Consider the following 19,276-nt stretch of genomic DNA (forward strand, 5'->3'; position numbering starts at 1 on the left):
GTCATTTTTAACCCCTTACTAAACGAACTATTTACATTCAAATTCAAAGTTCTTTATTATGATACTAGCTTTTACCCGCGGCTTCGCCCGCGTAATAAAAGTATTCTTATTGAAACGTTTACAAAAAATAAGATTTTCATTTGGATCCGTAGGTTTCTTTGTAGGTACAGATGTCCGCGATTATTTCGATTAAGGTAAAGCGGGGCAATTCTCGACTGGAGGGCCATTGTAACTGATCTATTTGCTGTACGGTCCGGTTTTGGCTGACTGTACCTTACACATATTACTATTGCTTTGAAATAAATTCTTGCAATGATTGTAGAATTGTTACAAAGCGACCACAGCGTAGGTAGTAGGTACGAATATGTATGTATTTTACCTATTTAAATATTTATACTGGGGAAACTTCATACAACCCACATAGCCAGTATCTCGACGCTATGGTCGGTAGGGTAGAAAGTACTTCCTTGCATTATCGCTTACAATTTTTTCCATTTTGCTTATACTTATTGCAAAATTATAAAAGGCAAGCAAACAACGATCTTCTTACAGCACATTGAATGTAATAGTTATTACGGATGCAGGATACTCGCCGATGCCTACTTACTAATACCTTCCCACTGAGCCACCTGCATTTTATCCCCGTCCCCTATTTCTATCCCTATCCCTATCCCTAACCCTATCCCGTTCCGTCCCTGTCCCTGTCCCTGTCCCTGTCCCTGTCCCTGTCCCTGTCCCTGTCCCTGTCCCTGTCCCTGTCCCTGTCCCTGTCCCTGTCCCTGTCCCTGTCCCTGTCCCTGTCCCTGTCCCTGTCCCTGTCCCTGTCCCTGTCCCTCTATCTCTATCCCTATCCCTATCCCTAACCCTATCCCGTTCCTGTCCCTGTCCTTGCCCCTGTCAAATTATCATGCTAGGAGGTGAACTATAAAAAATCCTTTCTTAGTGCTCCTCTAAGGAACTTCCGTGTTAATTTGAAATCTCTTGAACCAGAAGTAAAGATAAAAACTAAAGCTATACTTATGGCTATTTTGGATATTTTAACCTCATTGCACAACAACAGGGGAGAATATTTCTTTTCCACCTCATTAAATTTTAAAATCGTTGTATTTATCGTGATCAGCGACCCGATAAACCATAAAAACGATACCCATATTGTGCTTTTGACTTTACCCCCTTTGCACCCCTTTAGGGGTCAAATTTCTTTAGAAATCCTCCTGTGAAGTTTCGAATAAAATAGTCAAACTAATCTTGTTTCCCCATACAAACTTTGAACCCCCATTTCACCCTTTTAAGAGGAGAATTTTGAAAAATCCTTTCTTAGTGCTCCTCTACGCCATATAAGGAACCTTTGTGCCAAATTTGAAATCTCTAGGACCAACAGTTTCGGCTGTGTGTTGATATGTCAATCAGTCAGTCAATATCTTCTTTTATATATTTAAACCCCATTGCACCACAACAGGGGAGAAGGTATTTCACTTCCGCCTCGTTAGATTTTAAAAACGTTGTGTTTATCGTGATCAGCGACCCGATAAACCATAAAAACGATACCCATATTGATTTTTTGACTTTATCACCCCCTTTTCACCCTTTTAGGGGTTAAATTTTCAAAAAACCTGAAACACGTAGTCAGCCATATGTCTTAAGGAATCTTCCTGTGAAGTTTCGAATAAAATAGTCAAACTAATCTTGTTTCCCCATACAAACTTTGAACCCCCATTTGACCCCCTTAGGAAGTGAATTTTGGAAAATTCTTTCTTAGTGCTCCTCTACACTATATAAGGAACCTACTTGACAAATTTGACGTCTCTAGGACCAGCGGTTTCGGCTGTGCGTTGATATGTCGGTCAGTCAGTCAATATCCTCTTTTATATATTTTTTTGATATTTAAACCCCATTGCACCACTACAGGGGAGAAGGTATTTCACTTCCGCCTCGTTAGATTTTAAAAACGTTGTATTTATCGTGATCAGCGACCCGATAAACCATAAAAACGATACCCATATTGATTTTTTGACTTTATCACCCCCTTTTCACCCTTTTAGGGGTTAAATTTTCAAAAAACCTGAAACACGTATTCAGTCATATGTCTTAAGGAATCTTCCTGTGAAGTTTCGAATAAATTAGTCAAACTAATCTTGTTTCCCCATACAAACTTTGAACCCCCATTTGACCCCCTTAGGAGGTGAATTTTGGAAAATCCTTTCTTAGTGCTCCTCTACACTATATAGGGAACCTACGTGCTAAATTTGAAATCTCTAGGACCAGCGGTTTCGGCTGTGCGTTGATATGTCAGTCAGTCAGTCAGTCAGTCAGTCAGCTTCTTCTTTTATATATTTAGATAAACATACATTATTTAATACATGGGATGGGCAGTAAGCAAAATTGCTTGTGTCAGGAGACATCGCTCTTCCTAAGGTTACAGTTACAGAGGTAAGTAAGTACTTAATATGCTAAAAATGTATCTATCTAACTACATGAGGTCGGACCGGGCTTCCTTTTGGGGGGTCGCGATGGGGCTATGATCCTTGGTATTGGTATCCCCATCAACAATTTGAGGGCGCATATACCCCGAGTCATTTTCGGTGATGTCTCATGAAAAGCGACGCCCTATTAAGAATAAAACATACGTAGAAAGTAACTATTATTAAAAAAAGTCTTTAGCAAACTTCTATTAAGGCTAAGATAGAGTATAGGACTAGTAAGTAATATTTAAAGAAGTCTTACTATTGCGCAGTTTTTTTCAGTACCCCGTTTTCATTCTTTAACACTGTGACATAAGGTGCAGCGCGTGAGGGCCAGCTAACACCGTCTTGGCGATGATTGATGATGATGATGTAAATATAAATGTAAATTATTTTAATTTAATTTAGTTAAATTTTTTTAATTAGTTAATTTTATGTGTTAACGTTAATTTAATTTTTAATTAATTAGTTTTATGTTTAAATGTTAATTTAATTTAATGTAATTTAACTATAATTTTAATATAAATTTTGTACACATGTAATCAAACTGTATGAGCAATAATTAGCTTGAAATAAATGTTTTTTTTTTTATTTTTTATAAGTAGGATCAGTAGGATGTGACTAATATAAAAGTAAGTCTTAATTTAGCTCCGGTTTCTTCGGCGCCCCATTTTCTTTTTTCTCCTTAGGGGACGCTGGGGGGCTATGCTCCTTGGTTTCCTCATCAACGTTTGAGGGCGCATCATACCCCGAGTCGTTATTCCTGTTGGGGTCTATCAAGGGAATCGATGCTGTCTAACACTGATATATAAGCAAGGAAGGACTACTTACTTCAGTTCTGGTTTCTTTGGCGCCCCATTTTCTTTCTTCTCCTTGGGGGACGCTGGGGGGCTATGCTCCTTCGTCTCCCCATCAAGGTTCGAGGGCGCATACCCCGAGTCGTTGTTTGTGTTGGGATCCATCATGGGGATTGGGGACGCCAGGTTGGCCATGATCCTGCAGAGAGAAAGATGGTTAGACGGCCTGGGTGCTTGTTTGCTACGCCATGCCGAGGTTAAGGTTAACACATTGTAGTTCAAGATTTATCTAAGTTATTCGTTCCATATTATTGTTAAGTTTCACTGTCATATAATATAACAGTATGTAAGCAAATGCTAGTGTCCTTTTGAAATCCTATACAATCGATGGAGTTTATGAAACAGAGAAAAACTTGTATGTATGTACTGGTATCGTTACTGTTAGTGAATTTAGTGCTAATCAGATGGGTGAATATGTAATACCTACCTATTTAAACAACTTTTAATATAGAACCAATCAAATAAAAAAAAATAATAATTTAAAAATATTGACTTGTCAAAAATTTTAAATTTAGTCAGTTCATAAGTTTGTGGCAGCTAATTTATCTCTTTTTGTCGATCAAAGGTGTTCATTAGGAATAACATTTAATAGACTACTTTTAAGGCTGCTTTCAAAAAAAACGTCAAAAGAATGTAAAATTGATAGTTTTAGTCGGTGAAATACTACACTTTCCGTTATCCAATAGATTTATTTAATTCAAGTTCCAGTTAGAGCATCTTATTATCTTGATTTTTATAAGACTGGATTTTTGAAAACTATCTCACTAAATTAATTATGAATTTTTCTCTAATGCACGTTTAGAAAAACGCACGTATAGAGCTGAATCAGTCGATCTTATTTGTAAAATTTGGACAATTTTGAATATTAAAACGGGTAAATTTATAATTCGTATATCCTGTACCACAATCATTTCAGACTAGATTTTTATTTTAGGTTTTTGAAAAAGAGTAAACTAGCCTAAGGCGAATTCAATTTTTTTCAGAAATTACCTAAAATTAAGTGACAATTTCTTTGAAAATCTACATCACATCGAAGTAAGTTTTGTACTAAATTAATCTGCAACGTTTACTTAAATTGCTGTTATGCTTTAGTGATTATAAATTGCTATTATTGATTTTTGCCAATTTTTTGAAAACGAGCCTTCACCGGTACAATTATTACCACTTTTGGACATTTTCTTATATTTTGTTAGACCACGTAGAAAAAGTCCTTTAATGTGATATATATTTATAAACTACTCGCAAAGCCCTTTAATTTGATACCACACACGGTATGATCGAGCGCTCGGTTGCGATTTCACTATTTTTAACACGAAAGCCCTCTTAAGAACTGTCAAAACGAATTTGAAAGACTTGCTAATATGGAATTAATACGAAATCGAATTGAGTGACGTCAAGGTCAATTCAGTTACTTAATATATTTCTACCTGACTTACTCGTATTAAATAGAAATTGGATTTAAAAATAACTTCTGTCCATGTTTTTCTTATAATTATCTGATGCTTTATTTCGTGCATGGTATAAAATATTTTTCTCAAACATGCAACGAAATATTGTCTTTACGTTCCTTAAAATGGGCTGGGAAGTATCGCTTTTTGGGCGCAACAACTCGAGAGGACTGTAAAGGGATTTCATATTATTTTTCAGGCCTAGGCCTGCAAAGTAACTTTTTTATAAAATATTGTCCTTTAGAGCATTTTTTTTTCATTTCATTGTATGTTTGAGAAAAGCACTATACATGCCCTCGGCGTGAAAACAGATTCCCGGCCTCGTATCCCTATTTACCCACCTCGCTCGCACGCTCGCTCGGCCGTATATACCCACTTGGCCGGAAATCCTCATTTTCCCGGCCTCTGATGTAATGTACTATTATTTTAAAGTTCCCAATGGTATCTAAATATCGATGAGACAAGGGTTAAAACACTTTGACAACTTCTTAAAAGAAAATAATCTTTCGTAAATAAACCGAAAGTTCCTAACTATTATCCAAGTAAACCCGAGGCAGTGTCGAAAAGTTTTTTCATAGTTGTTTTTAAAGTTTTTCGACACAGTCCCCAACTATGTTAGAACATGAATGAAATCTTTTGAAAAACTTTTACGACTTGGTAAGATTTCTTTGTAACTTTTTTATGTGAGATGATAGAATAACTTTATTTCTACTTTTTTACGTGTAATAATTGTTTTCTCAAACATGCAATGAAATATTGTATTTACGTTCCTTAAAATGGGCTGGGAGTATCGCTTTTTGGGCGCAACAACTGGAGAGGACTGTAAAGGGATTTCATATTATTTTTTAGGCCTAGGCCTGCAAAGTAACTTTTTTAAGTAAGCTGTCAGTAGTGTCAGTACTGTCATGTCACTTTTTTTTTTAGTTTATGTGTGACCTGGATACTTGTCACACTTGACGTTTGAGTGTATTTGTATTTTGTCACTTAATAAATAAAATATTGTCCTTTAGAGCATTTTTTTTATTTCATTGTATGTTTGAGAAAAGCACTATACATGCCTCGGCGTGAAAACGGATTCCCGGCCTCGTATCCCTACCCGGTATATACCCACTTGGCCGGAAATCCTCATTTTCCCGGCCTCTGATGTAATGTACTATTTGTCACTTTCTGCAAAAAGACACAATGGCGATATTGTCTCCTCGGCGATTGGGTCTCAATTTAATTGTAAGAAATGCGGACGTTCATGTCGCTCTCGGATGGGTCTTTATAGTTACGAGAGGAGTCTCTCGCATTCAGACGCTGTTTAAATCATCTGTCAAGATGTACGAGGCCTTAAGATGATGATGAGTCATTTTCTATAGGCACTCTGTACTTTTGTACAGTCGAGTTCATAAATATGTGTACATTTTTTCACCTTATTGCGACGAGTTAAGGTGAAAACATGAACACATATTTATGAACGACTGTACCTATGAAAAAACGTAAACAAATAATCATTTGACTTATATTGACCGGGATATAGACCGTGATTACCTTTTTGATTTTTGTCGAGCTCCCGATATTTCGACGCAGTTGCATGCATCATGATCACGGAAAACTGACGAAGGCGGGTGGATGTTAAAGTTGTATAGACAGCGCGCGATCTACCCTCCTTCGCGCGCGTCGGCTGCGTTCACTTTCAGCGTTACCACTGGTCGCGTTCACACTCGATGGTCTGTCCAAACACACTACACTCACAGTGTCACTACGTTTGTTCAATTCTGACTTCACCGGTTTTTTACACAAACAAATCACTGGATTCCATACATTAGATAGTTTGAAGCCATCCTCACGATTGAAATTTTTATATTTGTGAATCTCAATGGCTTCTCTTACCAATCTCGGTATGTAGTGGCGTTCCGTCGAAATTACCTTAGGACTATGCAACTCGATCCAATCCAGATCCAGTTCTTACATAGGGCAGACCAAGCGCACTATTGCCTGCAGAATTAAAGAACACATTGCTGCAGTCAAAAAGAACGATACTCGCAAGTCTGCTATTGCTCAACATCTCATTGAGTCGGGTGCAAATCATTGGATCGAGTTGCATAGTCCTAAGGTAATTTCGACGGAACGCCACTACATACCGAGATTGGTAAGAGAAGCCATTGAGATTCACAAATATAAAAATTTCAATCGTGAGGATGGCTTCAAACTATCTAATGTATGGAATCCAGTGATTTGTTTGTGTAAAAAACCGGTGAAGTCAGAATTGAACAAACGTAGTGACACTGTGAGTGTAGTGTGTTTGGACAGACCATCGAGTGTGAACGCGACCAGTGGTAACGCTGAAAGTGAACGCAGCCGACGCGCGCGAAGGAGGGTAGATCGCGCGCTGTCTATACAACTTTAACATCCACCCGCCTTCGTCAGTTTTCCGTGATCATGATGCATGCAACTGCGTCGAAATATCGGGAGCTCGACAAAAATCAAAAAGGTAATCACGGTCTATATCCCGGTCAATATAAGTCTAATGAAAAAACCGTGAATCATTCAAAACTCTTAAATAATCATTTGTACATTTTCGGGTAGGTAGTTACATTTGTTGGTCAACCAACCAAATACTAAACCAAGCGGATCGGTCACTAAGCGACCTAATTTTTAACCTCCATATTTGGTCGTATAATATTATCAACCTCAACTGGTTTAATTTTGTTTACATTTTTTTTTAAATAGGTACACCTAAAGTTACAAACTTAAAGTTCGGCTACACATGTGCGTTTTGAGAGCGTAAGCATTAGCGGAGCGCAATGATAGCGGTGCGCCGCCTCCGGGCGCTGGTGTTGCGCGCAGCGGACGCTGGCGGGAACTAACGATCGCGGATTGCGAGCGGAATGCGCATTTCGCTCCGCTGACGCTACGCTATCAAAACGCTCTATGTTTGGCCAAGGCTTAGAATGATCAGCCCTGGCTTCAATGGGGTCACGTGGTCAAATTATATACGCAGCCCAGGGTCAAGGGAAGGTCATGACCCCTCCCTGGATCCGCCCCTGCATCAGATGCTGTCAAATATGGAAATTGTATAAAAATAAGGCTAGGTACATGCACACCTAGAATGATTTGCAAGTTTCACTATATGTTTGAATTTCATGGTCAGCCGGATATTACGAATGGAAGAACAGCTTTGTCTTATTGAAGCTGTGTGAGAGAGAAGGATATACCTACAGATCAGTTTCCCTCCACGACGGCAGTTAGCATGAACCTCGCGTCGTTGCCAGCTCGTCTACACCCATCTCTGTCCTACTGAAGCTGTGTGAGAGAGAACGGTATACCTACAGGCCAGTTTCCTCCACGACGGCCGCTAGCATGAACCTCGCGGATCGCGTCGTTGCCAGCTCGTCTGCGTATACGCCCATCTCTGTTCTGTCAGAGCTGTGGGACAGAGAAAAACAGTATTTATATAAAAATCCTTATGGTAGGTACTATCAGCTGCAGAAGTGCATGGCGAATTCATCAATTCATTCATACATAGTTTCTCCATGCACTTTTGGAGGTAACAGTACATAATAAGGTACAAATGGCGTACTTTATGCCTCCGTATTCTCAAAAGGGAAAATTAATTGCATGTAAAAACGCAGGGGAAAAATGACAAACTGGGTACGACTGTACCCAGTTTGTAATTTTTCCCCTGAATGATGCGGAAATGATTAAGTATTTCATATGGAAGGGTGAATAGTCAAACCCAATAACTTGAAAAAAAAATACAGGACATTCTTACAATATACATGAATGACTGTCCCACGGTAAGCTCAAGAAGGCTTGTGTTGTGGGTACTCACACAACGATATATATTATATACAAAATGTATAAATACATAGGCAACATCCATGACTCAGGAACAAACATATCCTTACCGGGATACGAACCCGGGACCGCGGCTTAACAGGCAGGGTCACTACCGACTACGCCATACCGGCGGAAATTGTTTTAAACCCCGACGCAAAAACGACGGGAATCAGGAACCAAATGAATTTATTAGTGTGAGTAGCATTCAAGTTAGTGTCAAGTAATTGACGGCAGCGGCACATGTCAAAACAAATAACATCAGGAATTGGTAAAGGCTGTCACACACGTGTTCAGTAATTATCTTTTCTCAAACATGGTATGAAATATTGATGTTATGTGCCTTATAATTGGCAGCGAAGTATGACGTTGCAGGTGCGGCTAGGACGATTGATAGATAATGGAATTTCATACAAACCTTGCAGGCCAAGGCCGGCAAAGTCTTCTTTTTTAATTTCCAAACACAGATAATTGTGACATAACATCCAGGTATTTAGCCAATTAAAAAAAAACTTTAAGGGGCTTTATAGACGTGCCAACTGCAACTGGTACGGGCCCTAGACAATATTTGATTTTGGGTGCGTTTTTATACAAAAAAAATTTTTTTCGTTTTTTTTTAACTTTTTGTTTTTTTATAAGCGTATACGGGGTATCAAAGGGGAACGAAAATTCGATTATTTTTGCGCTACGACGCACCGTTTAGGAGATACAGCCATCCAAAGTTACTATTTTCAGTAGACTTTATTTATTTCATACCATGTTTGAGAAAAGCACTATACATACCTCGGCGGGAAATGGGGTTGCCCTTTGTCCCGGCCTCTGTAGTAATGTACTATTAATTTTTTAATAACTCGTTAACCGTAAGAGTTAAGACGCTAGTTTCTTAGAGAAATTAATTGTATTTGATCTAAAGAACCTTCCCTTAAAGTGAACGGAATTCAATAAAAGCAGGGTGTATAACGTTATAGTTTTTCAATAACTTCCACCGAGCCAGAAACCGCAAGTTCCCGATCACATGTGACATCAAACTAAGAGCTTTTATCCAACTTTCACATTTGATAACTTCCAGGCGAGTGGCCACATTGCTGGCTCTTATAATTTTAGCTCAGAAAAGTCAAGCGATGGTAGAGTGAATAACTTTAAAATTCTAATTCTTTACATACATACATACAATCACGCCTGTATCCCATAAAGGGGTAGGCAGAACACATGAAACTACTAAAGCTTCAGTGCCACTCTTGGCAAATAAGGGGTTGAAAGAAAACGAAACTGTGGCATTGCAGTGACAGGTTGCCAGCCTCTCGCCTACGCCACAATTTGACCCATATCCCATAGTCGCCTTCTACGACACCCACGGGAAGAAAGGGGGTGGTCAAATTCTTAACCCGTCACCACACAGGCACCAAATCAAAGGCGTCAAATTTTTTAATCCTTCAAAATATAAGACAAGACAACGTTCTCATCACTTTTTTTTAAATCTTGATCGGGGTTTTGAATACTACATTAATTAAAATAGTACCAATAAAATACACAAACGATACTCTTGATGTTTCTAGAAGACTACTCTTGGTATAACTAGCTTTTGCCCGTGGCTTCGCTTGCGTTATGATTGCGCGATTGCATGTTCTGGGCAAAAACGAGCGAGAGCCATTGCCATGTGTCCAGAAAGTGAGGATGAACTTTGTTTCTTTGTCATTTTCCCCGAACATTAAAATCGTTAAATGTTTGACTAAAATAAAACCTCGAACACTAATATACATCTCATTCTCGCCAAAAGCTCGTGTTTAATCTAACTTTCACATTAAATAATTTCCAAGCGACCTGCCACGTTACTGGCGTGTATACTTTCAGATTTGAAAAGTTGAGCGTTCCGCTTACGAGAATGAAAGAGAGTATCAATGTAGGTATTTTCAAAGATGTAGCTCAAACAATTTTAGTCTAAGAAAGTGGAATATCAAAAAGAAAGGGACTGTTAGGGTTTCCCAAAACTTATCGACGCGGAATACTCATACTCATACTCATTTATTAGGGTTCCGTACCTCAAAGAGGAAAAACGGAACCCTTATAGGATCACTCGCGTGTCTGTCTGTCCCTCTGTCACAGCCGATTTCTCCGAAACTACTGGACCGATTTACTTGAAATTTGGCACACGTATGTAAATCTGTGGCCCAAAGACGGACATGTAATTTAATTAAATGAAATTTAATCCCAGGGGTCACTTTTGGGGGGTAAAATTGAAAATATAAAATCAAAGTTATTAAAACTATATTGTGTTACATATCAAATGAAAGAGCGTTTTATCAGCATCTGAAATATATTTTTTTTATATTTTTTGTTTTGGTAATTTAGAAGTAATTTAAGAAAATAAGCAAAAAATGACCATTCCCCCCTTATCTCCGAAACTACTTAGCGTAAAATTTTCAAAAAAATACACGAGATAGCCCTCTCCCTGTAGATTACAGGAAAACCTATTAGAAATCTACAGTCAAGCGTAAGTCGGACTTAAGAGAAAAAAACTCAGATTACGAATTTCACTCACTGCCGCTGCAAGTAGTTACTAAACGTCTTAAAATTGTGTAAGAGAGTTGGACAGGTATAAAGAAATTCATTTCTGTCTTTTTCTTTTTAGAACTTGTTCAATTTTTTTTTCATTTGTACAAAATGACTTAAGTTCCTACTAAAAAGGAGGCGCTTAAGACCGTTTATAAATTGACTGATCAAAATTTTATTCAAATCGGTCCAAAAAAAGGTGTCTGTTGACGAAAACATAGAATTTGTGCCACCGAAAGCCCAAATCTGAAGTCCATTTTGCTCTATCTCTTATCGTTTCCGAGATATATACGTAAAGTTTTGAAAGTGCGAAACGTTAACTTTGCCATCATAGTCGTTCAGGCGCTCATGAGTTCTTTGTATGGAAAAGTCGAAAACCGACTCGCACTTGACCAATGTTCATAGAACGTTGTGGTTTTTTTTTATTAGCAAAAATGACTTAAGCGCCTTCAGAAGTGCAGGTGCTTAAGGCCGTTTGTAAGTTAAAGTTAGCTGTGATGGCTCAACGAAGAAAGAAGATTTCAATATCCTACTTATACATATTTCATTAATTTAACTATACAGTTTTTATTTATTACTCAAGCCAAGCGTTACGTTAGCTATTGCTATTGAAAGGAAAACTTGTGTATGAACCTTGAAACAAATTATGGGACGCGTCTGACGGACGCGGCTGACGACCGCGACTGATAAGCCGATGGCTTGCGTGGGCGACGGTCGCGCGACGGCGATGCGACGCATACGAAATCAAACCTTATCGATATGGAAGTGGAAGAAGACGATGCGATGAGACGTGACGCAAGACACGGCGTAAGTGTGCACAGTCATGGGGTCTCATCCGGAACATCGTATAATTAATGTCAAATCAAAATCATAGATGGCGCTACGTGCCACGATTAGCCATTATGACCTATTTATTCAATAAATTTAAAGGTCTCAAAGGTATTATTTTAGTCTCATGCATTAAGAATATCATTAATTTAATACACAAATCCACACAAACACGAATTCAATGCAATATTTTTCAAAATTCGAATCTAAAATTTATTACACGACTGAATACAACATCAGCAAACTCGCATTGAACGTTATTGAGTCGTCTAAGTATTATTACCTCTCGTCACTAGATGGAGTGACTGTGCATAACGTACGTGATATAATTAGAATAGCCACTTGAGTGCGGGCTAGTCATACGCTCAAAAAACCAGTGTAAGAGCGCTCTCCGGAACCATGATCTTCTTACGCGTCTGGACGGCACATTTTAGACTGGTTACGTAGCCGTATTCAACTCGTGTGCACTCCGTAACCACATGGTATAGTTAATGAAACTTATGAATGAATGGCGTTGTTGGTAAAACGAAAAGCAATATGTGAAGCCTGGCGTCCACTAAGCGATTCGTCACTAATGCACGCACTTTCATAACAAATTCAGAAGGCGAATTAACCCTTAAGAGGATACGATACCGAAGCATGAATTCAAATTTGAGATTTTTAGGTCTTTATCGCCGTCGCGCTGACGGGGGTGGAACCCACAGAGAGGCCCTGTGTGCGTGCGCGTGGCGCACGCACACAACCGCGTCCGCCGCCGGCGCAAGTAGCTACTCGCGATCGAGCGCTCTCTATATTTCTCTAGTTTCGGACTTCTGCAGGGTTAGCACATGATTGCCGCGAGAGTATGTCGCCGCGAGATAGACTACCCGTCCTTATGTCATTAATACAGTTAGAAGAAGACGCGTCATCTATCTCGCGGCGACATACTCTCGCGGCAATCATGTGCTAGGCCTACTGATGCGACCGAGCGGCACCGCCCCCGACTGCGCGATGGCAATAAACACAAAAATCACAAATTTGAATTCGTGCTTGCCTACCTTATCGTGTTAGTTCTTCATTATTAATAAATCATTTTAATTGTTGAATGTTGATTAGAACTGTTATCTGGGACATTTTTATTTTTGTCAAAGTTGTACGTCCACCCGACTTTTTTTGAATTTGGAAATTTTTATGTGGTTTCCACTCAGAATCGTGAGCTTTTTCACTCTTAATAGGAAAAAAAAGACTCCCAAGTTTTTTCCCATTCCGTTACCATTTTTAGGGTTCCGTAGTCGACTAGGAACCTTTATAGTTTCGCCATGTCTGTCTGTCCGTCCGTCCGTCCGTCCGTCCGTCCGTTCGCGGATAATCTCAGTAACCGTAAGCACTAGAAAGCTGAAATTTGGTACTAATATGTATATCAATCACGCCAACAAAGTGCAAAAATAAAAAATGGAAAAAAATGTTTTATTAGGGTACCCCCCCTACATGTAAAGTAGGGGCTGATATTTTTTTTCATTCCAACCTCAACGTGTGATATATTGTTGGATAGGTATTTAAAAATGAATAAGGGTTTACTAAGATCGTTTTCTGATAATGTTAATATTTTCGGAAATAATCGCTTCTAAAGGAAAAAAGTGCGTTCCCCCCCCCCCCCCTCTAACTTTTGAACCATATGTTTAAAAATTATGAAAAAAATTACAAAAGTAGAACTTTATAAAGGCTTTCTAGGAAAATTGTTTTGAACTTGATAGGTTTAGTAGTTTTTGAGAAAAATACGGAAAACTACGGAACCCTACACTGAGCGTGGCCCGACACGCTCTTGGCCGGTTTTTTTATAATATTGTTACATATTACACGTCACAATTGATTTAGGTACATAATTATTATATGGTATATAATAAAAATACCTATTATTTTTATTTAGGCGATTAAAATTCGCTCGGTAGTATGAAGATGCTTACGCTAAAGCTTACGCGGAAGCGCTGGTAGCCTAGCGGATGCCTAGCGGTAAGTACGTGCGACTTTTGTTCCGGAGGTCGCAGGTTCGAACCCCGGCTCGCACCAATGAGTTTTTCGGAATTTATGGGCGAAATGTCATTTGATATTTGCCAGTTGCTTTTCTGTGAAGGAAAACATCGTGAGGAAACCGGACTAATTCCAATAAGGTCTAGTTTACCCTTCAGGTCTAGGTCAGATGGCAGTCGCTTTCGTAAAAACTAGTGCCTATGCCAAATCTTGGGATTAGTTGTCAAACCCCCCAGGCTCCCATCAGTCGTGGCAAATGTCGGGATAACGCAAGGAGGATGATGAGTATGAAGATGCGTACGCGTCATAATCGTCATAATTCGTACACATGTTCATACTGACGAGCGATTTTTGGTCGGCGACAGCCTATTCTGCGTCAATATGTTTGGAGAGACCCTTAATGTGCCCCCAGCAATCAGCAAGGTTTAATTTTTTTTGTGAATATTATTTACGTTCCTGTTGGCACTACGTCCGACGTATTGGTGTAATAGAAAGGGACAAACAAACTCCATCGGCTTGATAACTTTAGTGAACGTAAGGGGGGTAAGGGTTTTGAATAATTCAGGGTTCTAGTTTCATAGACCAACGAGTGTAATGCGCCCAGTGGTAACGTTGAAAGCGAAAGCATCCAGCGCGCGAATGAGCAGACCGCGCGCTGTCTACACAACTTTGACATCCACCCACCATCTTCAGTTTTCCGCGTTCATGATGCATGCAACTGCGTCGAACGAAATATCGGGAGCTCAATAAAAAATGAAAAGGTAATCACGGACTATATCCGGTAATCAGTTTATTTGTCTGTCCGAACATTTCTTTATTTTTAGCTAGTCTCTGGTTGTCTACACAATTATTGCTTCCCTTTTTGAGCTTTGTGGCAGTTAAATGCAAAGAAGTATTAACGTTAGAGAGTTAACGATTCGTGACTGTTGATTTCTGCGCTAATATCAACATGTATTTAATGTTGCGTAAACTGTGCAATTTTGCAATTTATGTAACTTTGGTTTGTTTTATCCATACTTAACATTATAAATGGGAAAGTGTGACTCTTTGTTTATCCGTCTTTTACGGCAAAACGGAGCGACAAATTGACTTGAATTTTTAAGTGGAGACAGTTGAAGTGATGAAGACTGACATAGGCTACCTTTTATCTCTTTCTAACGCGAGCGAAGTCGCAGGCAAAAGCTGGTTATATTACAAGTTATGTTTTATAGTACTGTATGTCCTGATTTGTGGTTTGTTTAATCTGTTTTAGTACATGTGCCCGTAATTGTGTCGTTTCCGAGCCACTGTCGCTTACCATAAGGAGTATAAGGACATTTTTCTTTACATATACGTAGGAAAATATTATAAGTAGGTACAGTCACCGGCATATATTAAATATGTAATGATTCCTATACCTTGTCACATTAACGTCTTGTTTGAAATGTCATACGAAATTGTCAATCAATTAAAAGTGAGAAGGTACCTACAGAAATCATCACTTATTTATGCTGGTAATACCTTAGGTAATAACGTAATATAATCAACGTCAACATTGGCTATTGGGGCTTAAAACAAGTACCTAAAGTTGACCATTCACGAAATACGTAAACTGTTTGCAGAGGGTGAATTTTCAATAAAATATTCGGTACTTACCATGATCCATGTGATGGATAGTTTTCTAAATAAGGCCTCTCCGTAACATAGTTTTTATCGCTGGATTGACTTGGTTCCCCATATTCTATTAAAAAAAAAAACAAAATATATAAAAGGTAAACAAATATCCACAAAAATCAACGAAAGTAAATAAAATAATAATTCAAAAATCGTTAGTCCAAAATTCAAAATCAATAACGTAAATGAAATAAATATGATATGATAGATCATAATTTTACAGAACTCCTAAACGCTGATGGGTACCTAGTTAAAGTTTAATAAAAACTAAATATCTTCATTTGTTCGTGGTTGCTTGGGCCCTAAAGGTGACGGATGAAAAGAGATTGCATGTAGCAGAGATGAGAATGTTAAGATAGATGTGTGGCGTGACAAGAATGGATAAGATAAAAAACGAGTATATCAGAGGAAGCCTGAAAGTTGCACCGATGCATCGCGATGATACAAAAAGTAAGAGCGAATCGACTAACATGGTAATTATGGTATGTATACATGCAAAGTGGATCGAATATTATAGAAAGTCACTGTCAAAGTAAAATGTATAATGACAGTGCATAGACTGCCATCTCTTGACACAAGCTTAAAACTTTTGAACCTCAGTTTTGACAATTTGGCCAATATTCTTAGCTTGATATGTTTTAAAATGTCAAATAACGCCATAATAATTAGCGCCATCTAGCCGAGCGTTCGAAAGGTGTAACGCCATCTTGGCCACCGTACCTTTTTCTGTATGGCTTTGAGGTACGTTTTTTTCTTAGACCTTATCCGTCTATACGGAGTTTTTGGTACATGTTATGTAAAGGGATGAAAGTCATGTGACGAAAAAGTTATTACAGATGAATGTGGAAGGAAGTAACGGGAGAGGAAAATCGAGGGAAAGGTGAACATGAGATACGTCATGAAACGAAAGCAAGTTAATGATGAGATGACGGCTGATGGAGATAAATGGAAGAGGAAGACATGCTGCGCCGACCCCAAGTGACTGGGATAAGGGCAAGTGATTGATAGGTTGACTCACTTGGTCTTACAGCTACTAAGATCCACTATCTTAGGAGAGAAAGAGAGACAGTGTATACTCACTTGTGTCCTCCTTATCTTCATTACTGCCCGACGCCGACGCAGTGTTTACTATTAGTGGGAGGTTCTGTGCTCTGTAAGTCTGTAACCTTGGCGTTTGCGCCAAGTTTTCAATAACTACGTCTACTCTAAGAAATGGAGAGAGAGATAGACTCACTTGTCGTCCTCCTCATCTTCATTACTGCCCGACGCGGAAACAGTATTAGTGGGAGGTTCCGTGCTCTGTAACCTTGGCGTTTGCGCCAAGTTTTCAATAACCACGTCTACTCTAAGAAAGAGAGAGAGAGATAGACTCACTTGTCGTCCTCCTCATCTTCATTACTGCCCGACGCGGAAGCAGTGTTAGTGGGAGGTTCTGTGCTCTGTAACCTTGGCGTTTGCGCCAAGTTTTCGATGACTACGGCCGCTGTGCCACTAGAAGCTGATGCTATCCCAGATGATGTGCTTTTGGCTGATCGCTGCTTCTTCGCTCGCTGGCGTATTGCCTGGACACAAAACAAACTGTTGGGACGGATATTTTACAGCACAGTAAAAGGTTGTACAAAAGGCGGACTTAATGCCAGAAGGCATTCTCTAACAGATGGGCCAAACAGAGATCAATAAGAGCCTAATAGGTGCAGTAAACATAGAAAGACTAGGGGTCACCAATTAGTTTCATCTGTGGTCCTGCGGGCATAGCACACTAGTTTGATAAGCTTTGTCACATCGGTGCATCTTACAAATAGTGCGAAAAGGACGGCCTGACCTACCCGCCTGATTGTAACAATAAGACGACATAGGTTCGTTTCGGACGCAGTTTAGGTAGGTCGGCGGTCCGAATGGTGAACCCTGCTCTAGTCCGTGCTTTATGGTGACAGGCTAAGAGCTTCAGCACCCCTTTCGTGGGTATCGTAGTAGTCGACTGTGGGATTGGGTTCATATGTGGGTGAATTTTTAAATCGTACGCCAAATTATATTTAAGAGCTATCAGAGTGTAGCCAGGTTGCTAAGCCAGGCAACCAAGTTCAGGATCTTCAGCAGGCCCAGGATATGAGTGGAGTTGGCAGCGTTGGAAGATGTGTTTGGTGGCTTTTCCTATTGGTGATGGGCCTATGTACTAACTTTTACTATTTTAGATGTTTAGTATTTTAGAAATTTGATCCGTGGGTTCAATTATTATTTCAACCTACATTTTGAAATATTGTTTTGACTTTGAAATTCTGCGTTTGAAACATGATTTTAGTTTTAGACGCTAAAAGTTATTTCAACCGAAAACGATAGGATTCACAAGAATCTACATTGTTATAAGTTAGAGTCTAGACAAAGAGTTTTCGTCTGGCTCTTTGAACGTGAAGAAAGTCTAGAGATCATCATTGAAAATTAACGGCTCTACCATAGTTTATTTTGAGTTTGTATGCCTAAGTACATATTAAAATAGTCTAATGGCGTTATTAATAAATGGTTATAAACCTAAATTAGTAACTAATAATAGGAAACTTGACTGAACTTAAAAGATAATATTTTATACCATGCACGAAAAGCATTAAATATTTAATATAAAAAAAATATAGACAGAAGTTATTTTTAAATCCAATATCTATTTAATAAGTCAGGTTACCGTGACGTCACTCGACTCGACTTAATATTAATTCCATATTAGCAAGTCGTTCAAATTCGTTTTGACAGTTCTTAAAAAAAGAAGCTGATTTGACTAGATGGAAAGTAGAAGTTGTTTGTCTTTAGATATCTATCGTACCTAAGTATTCTTAGAACAAATTAAATTATACTCATAGAAAATAATTTAATTTGTATTTTTAGTAGACACACTACTATTTTAACTATAAACTGAAATAAATGTCATATACAAAGAAAAAAAAAGGAGGCCTTGCACGGGAAGCATGGTCGCGCGATAGACGATAAAATATCAGGCCGTCCCTATCGCACTTACAAATAGTGCGATAGGGACGGCCTGCTATTTTATCACTTATCGCGCGACCATAATTGCCTGCCTGGTCATTTTTTCTTTGTATATGACATTTATTTCAGTGTACCTAAGTATTATAATAAAATTAACACGAGACTTAATCGTATAACATTTTACATTTATATTTGGCCCGACTTGGCCCGACGAATAAACTATGTATATGGTTATATAGCGAATGTAGAATAGAATAAGTACCTAAGTAGAAAGACATGTTAAACATGAGAACATGGCATGATGAAATCCAAAGCTTCACTTCACTTTTTAGGGTTCCGTAGTCAACTAGGAACCCTTATAGTTTCGCCATGTCTGTCTGTCCGTCCGTCCGTCCGTCCGTCCGCGGATAATCTCAGTAACCGTTAGCACTAGAAAGCTGAAATTTGGTACCAATATGTATATCAATCACGCCAACAAAGTGCAAAAATAAAAAATGGAAAAAATTGTTTTATTAGGGTACCCCCCTACATGTAAAGTGGGGGCTATTTTTTTTTTCATTCCAATCCCAACGTGTGATATATTTTTGGATAGGTATTTAAAAATGAATAAGGGTTTACTAAGATCGTTCTTTGATAATATTAATATTTTCGGAAATAATCGCTCCTAAAGGAAAAA

General features: G+C 38.7%; 1 protein-coding gene across 1 annotated transcript in view; it reads right to left on the minus strand.

Moving 5' to 3' along the window:
* The window catches only part of LOC125235622 (dopamine D2-like receptor), a 115,974-nt gene that overhangs the window by 11,681 nt on the left and 85,017 nt on the right, over positions 1–19,276 (minus strand). Inside the window, exons 5-7 of the mRNA XM_048142220.1 lie at positions 17,002–17,189; positions 8,083–8,169; positions 3,294–3,458 (exon numbers count right to left, since the gene is read on the minus strand). Coding sequence (XP_047998177.1) covers positions 3,294–3,458; positions 8,083–8,169; positions 17,002–17,189 — 440 coding nt within the window. The remainder of the gene's footprint in view (positions 1–3,293; positions 3,459–8,082; positions 8,170–17,001; positions 17,190–19,276) is intronic.

This window comes from Leguminivora glycinivorella, chromosome 17 (assembly GCF_023078275.1).
Source record: "Leguminivora glycinivorella isolate SPB_JAAS2020 chromosome 17, LegGlyc_1.1, whole genome shotgun sequence".
Lineage (NCBI taxonomy): Eukaryota > Metazoa > Arthropoda > Insecta > Lepidoptera > Tortricidae > Leguminivora > Leguminivora glycinivorella.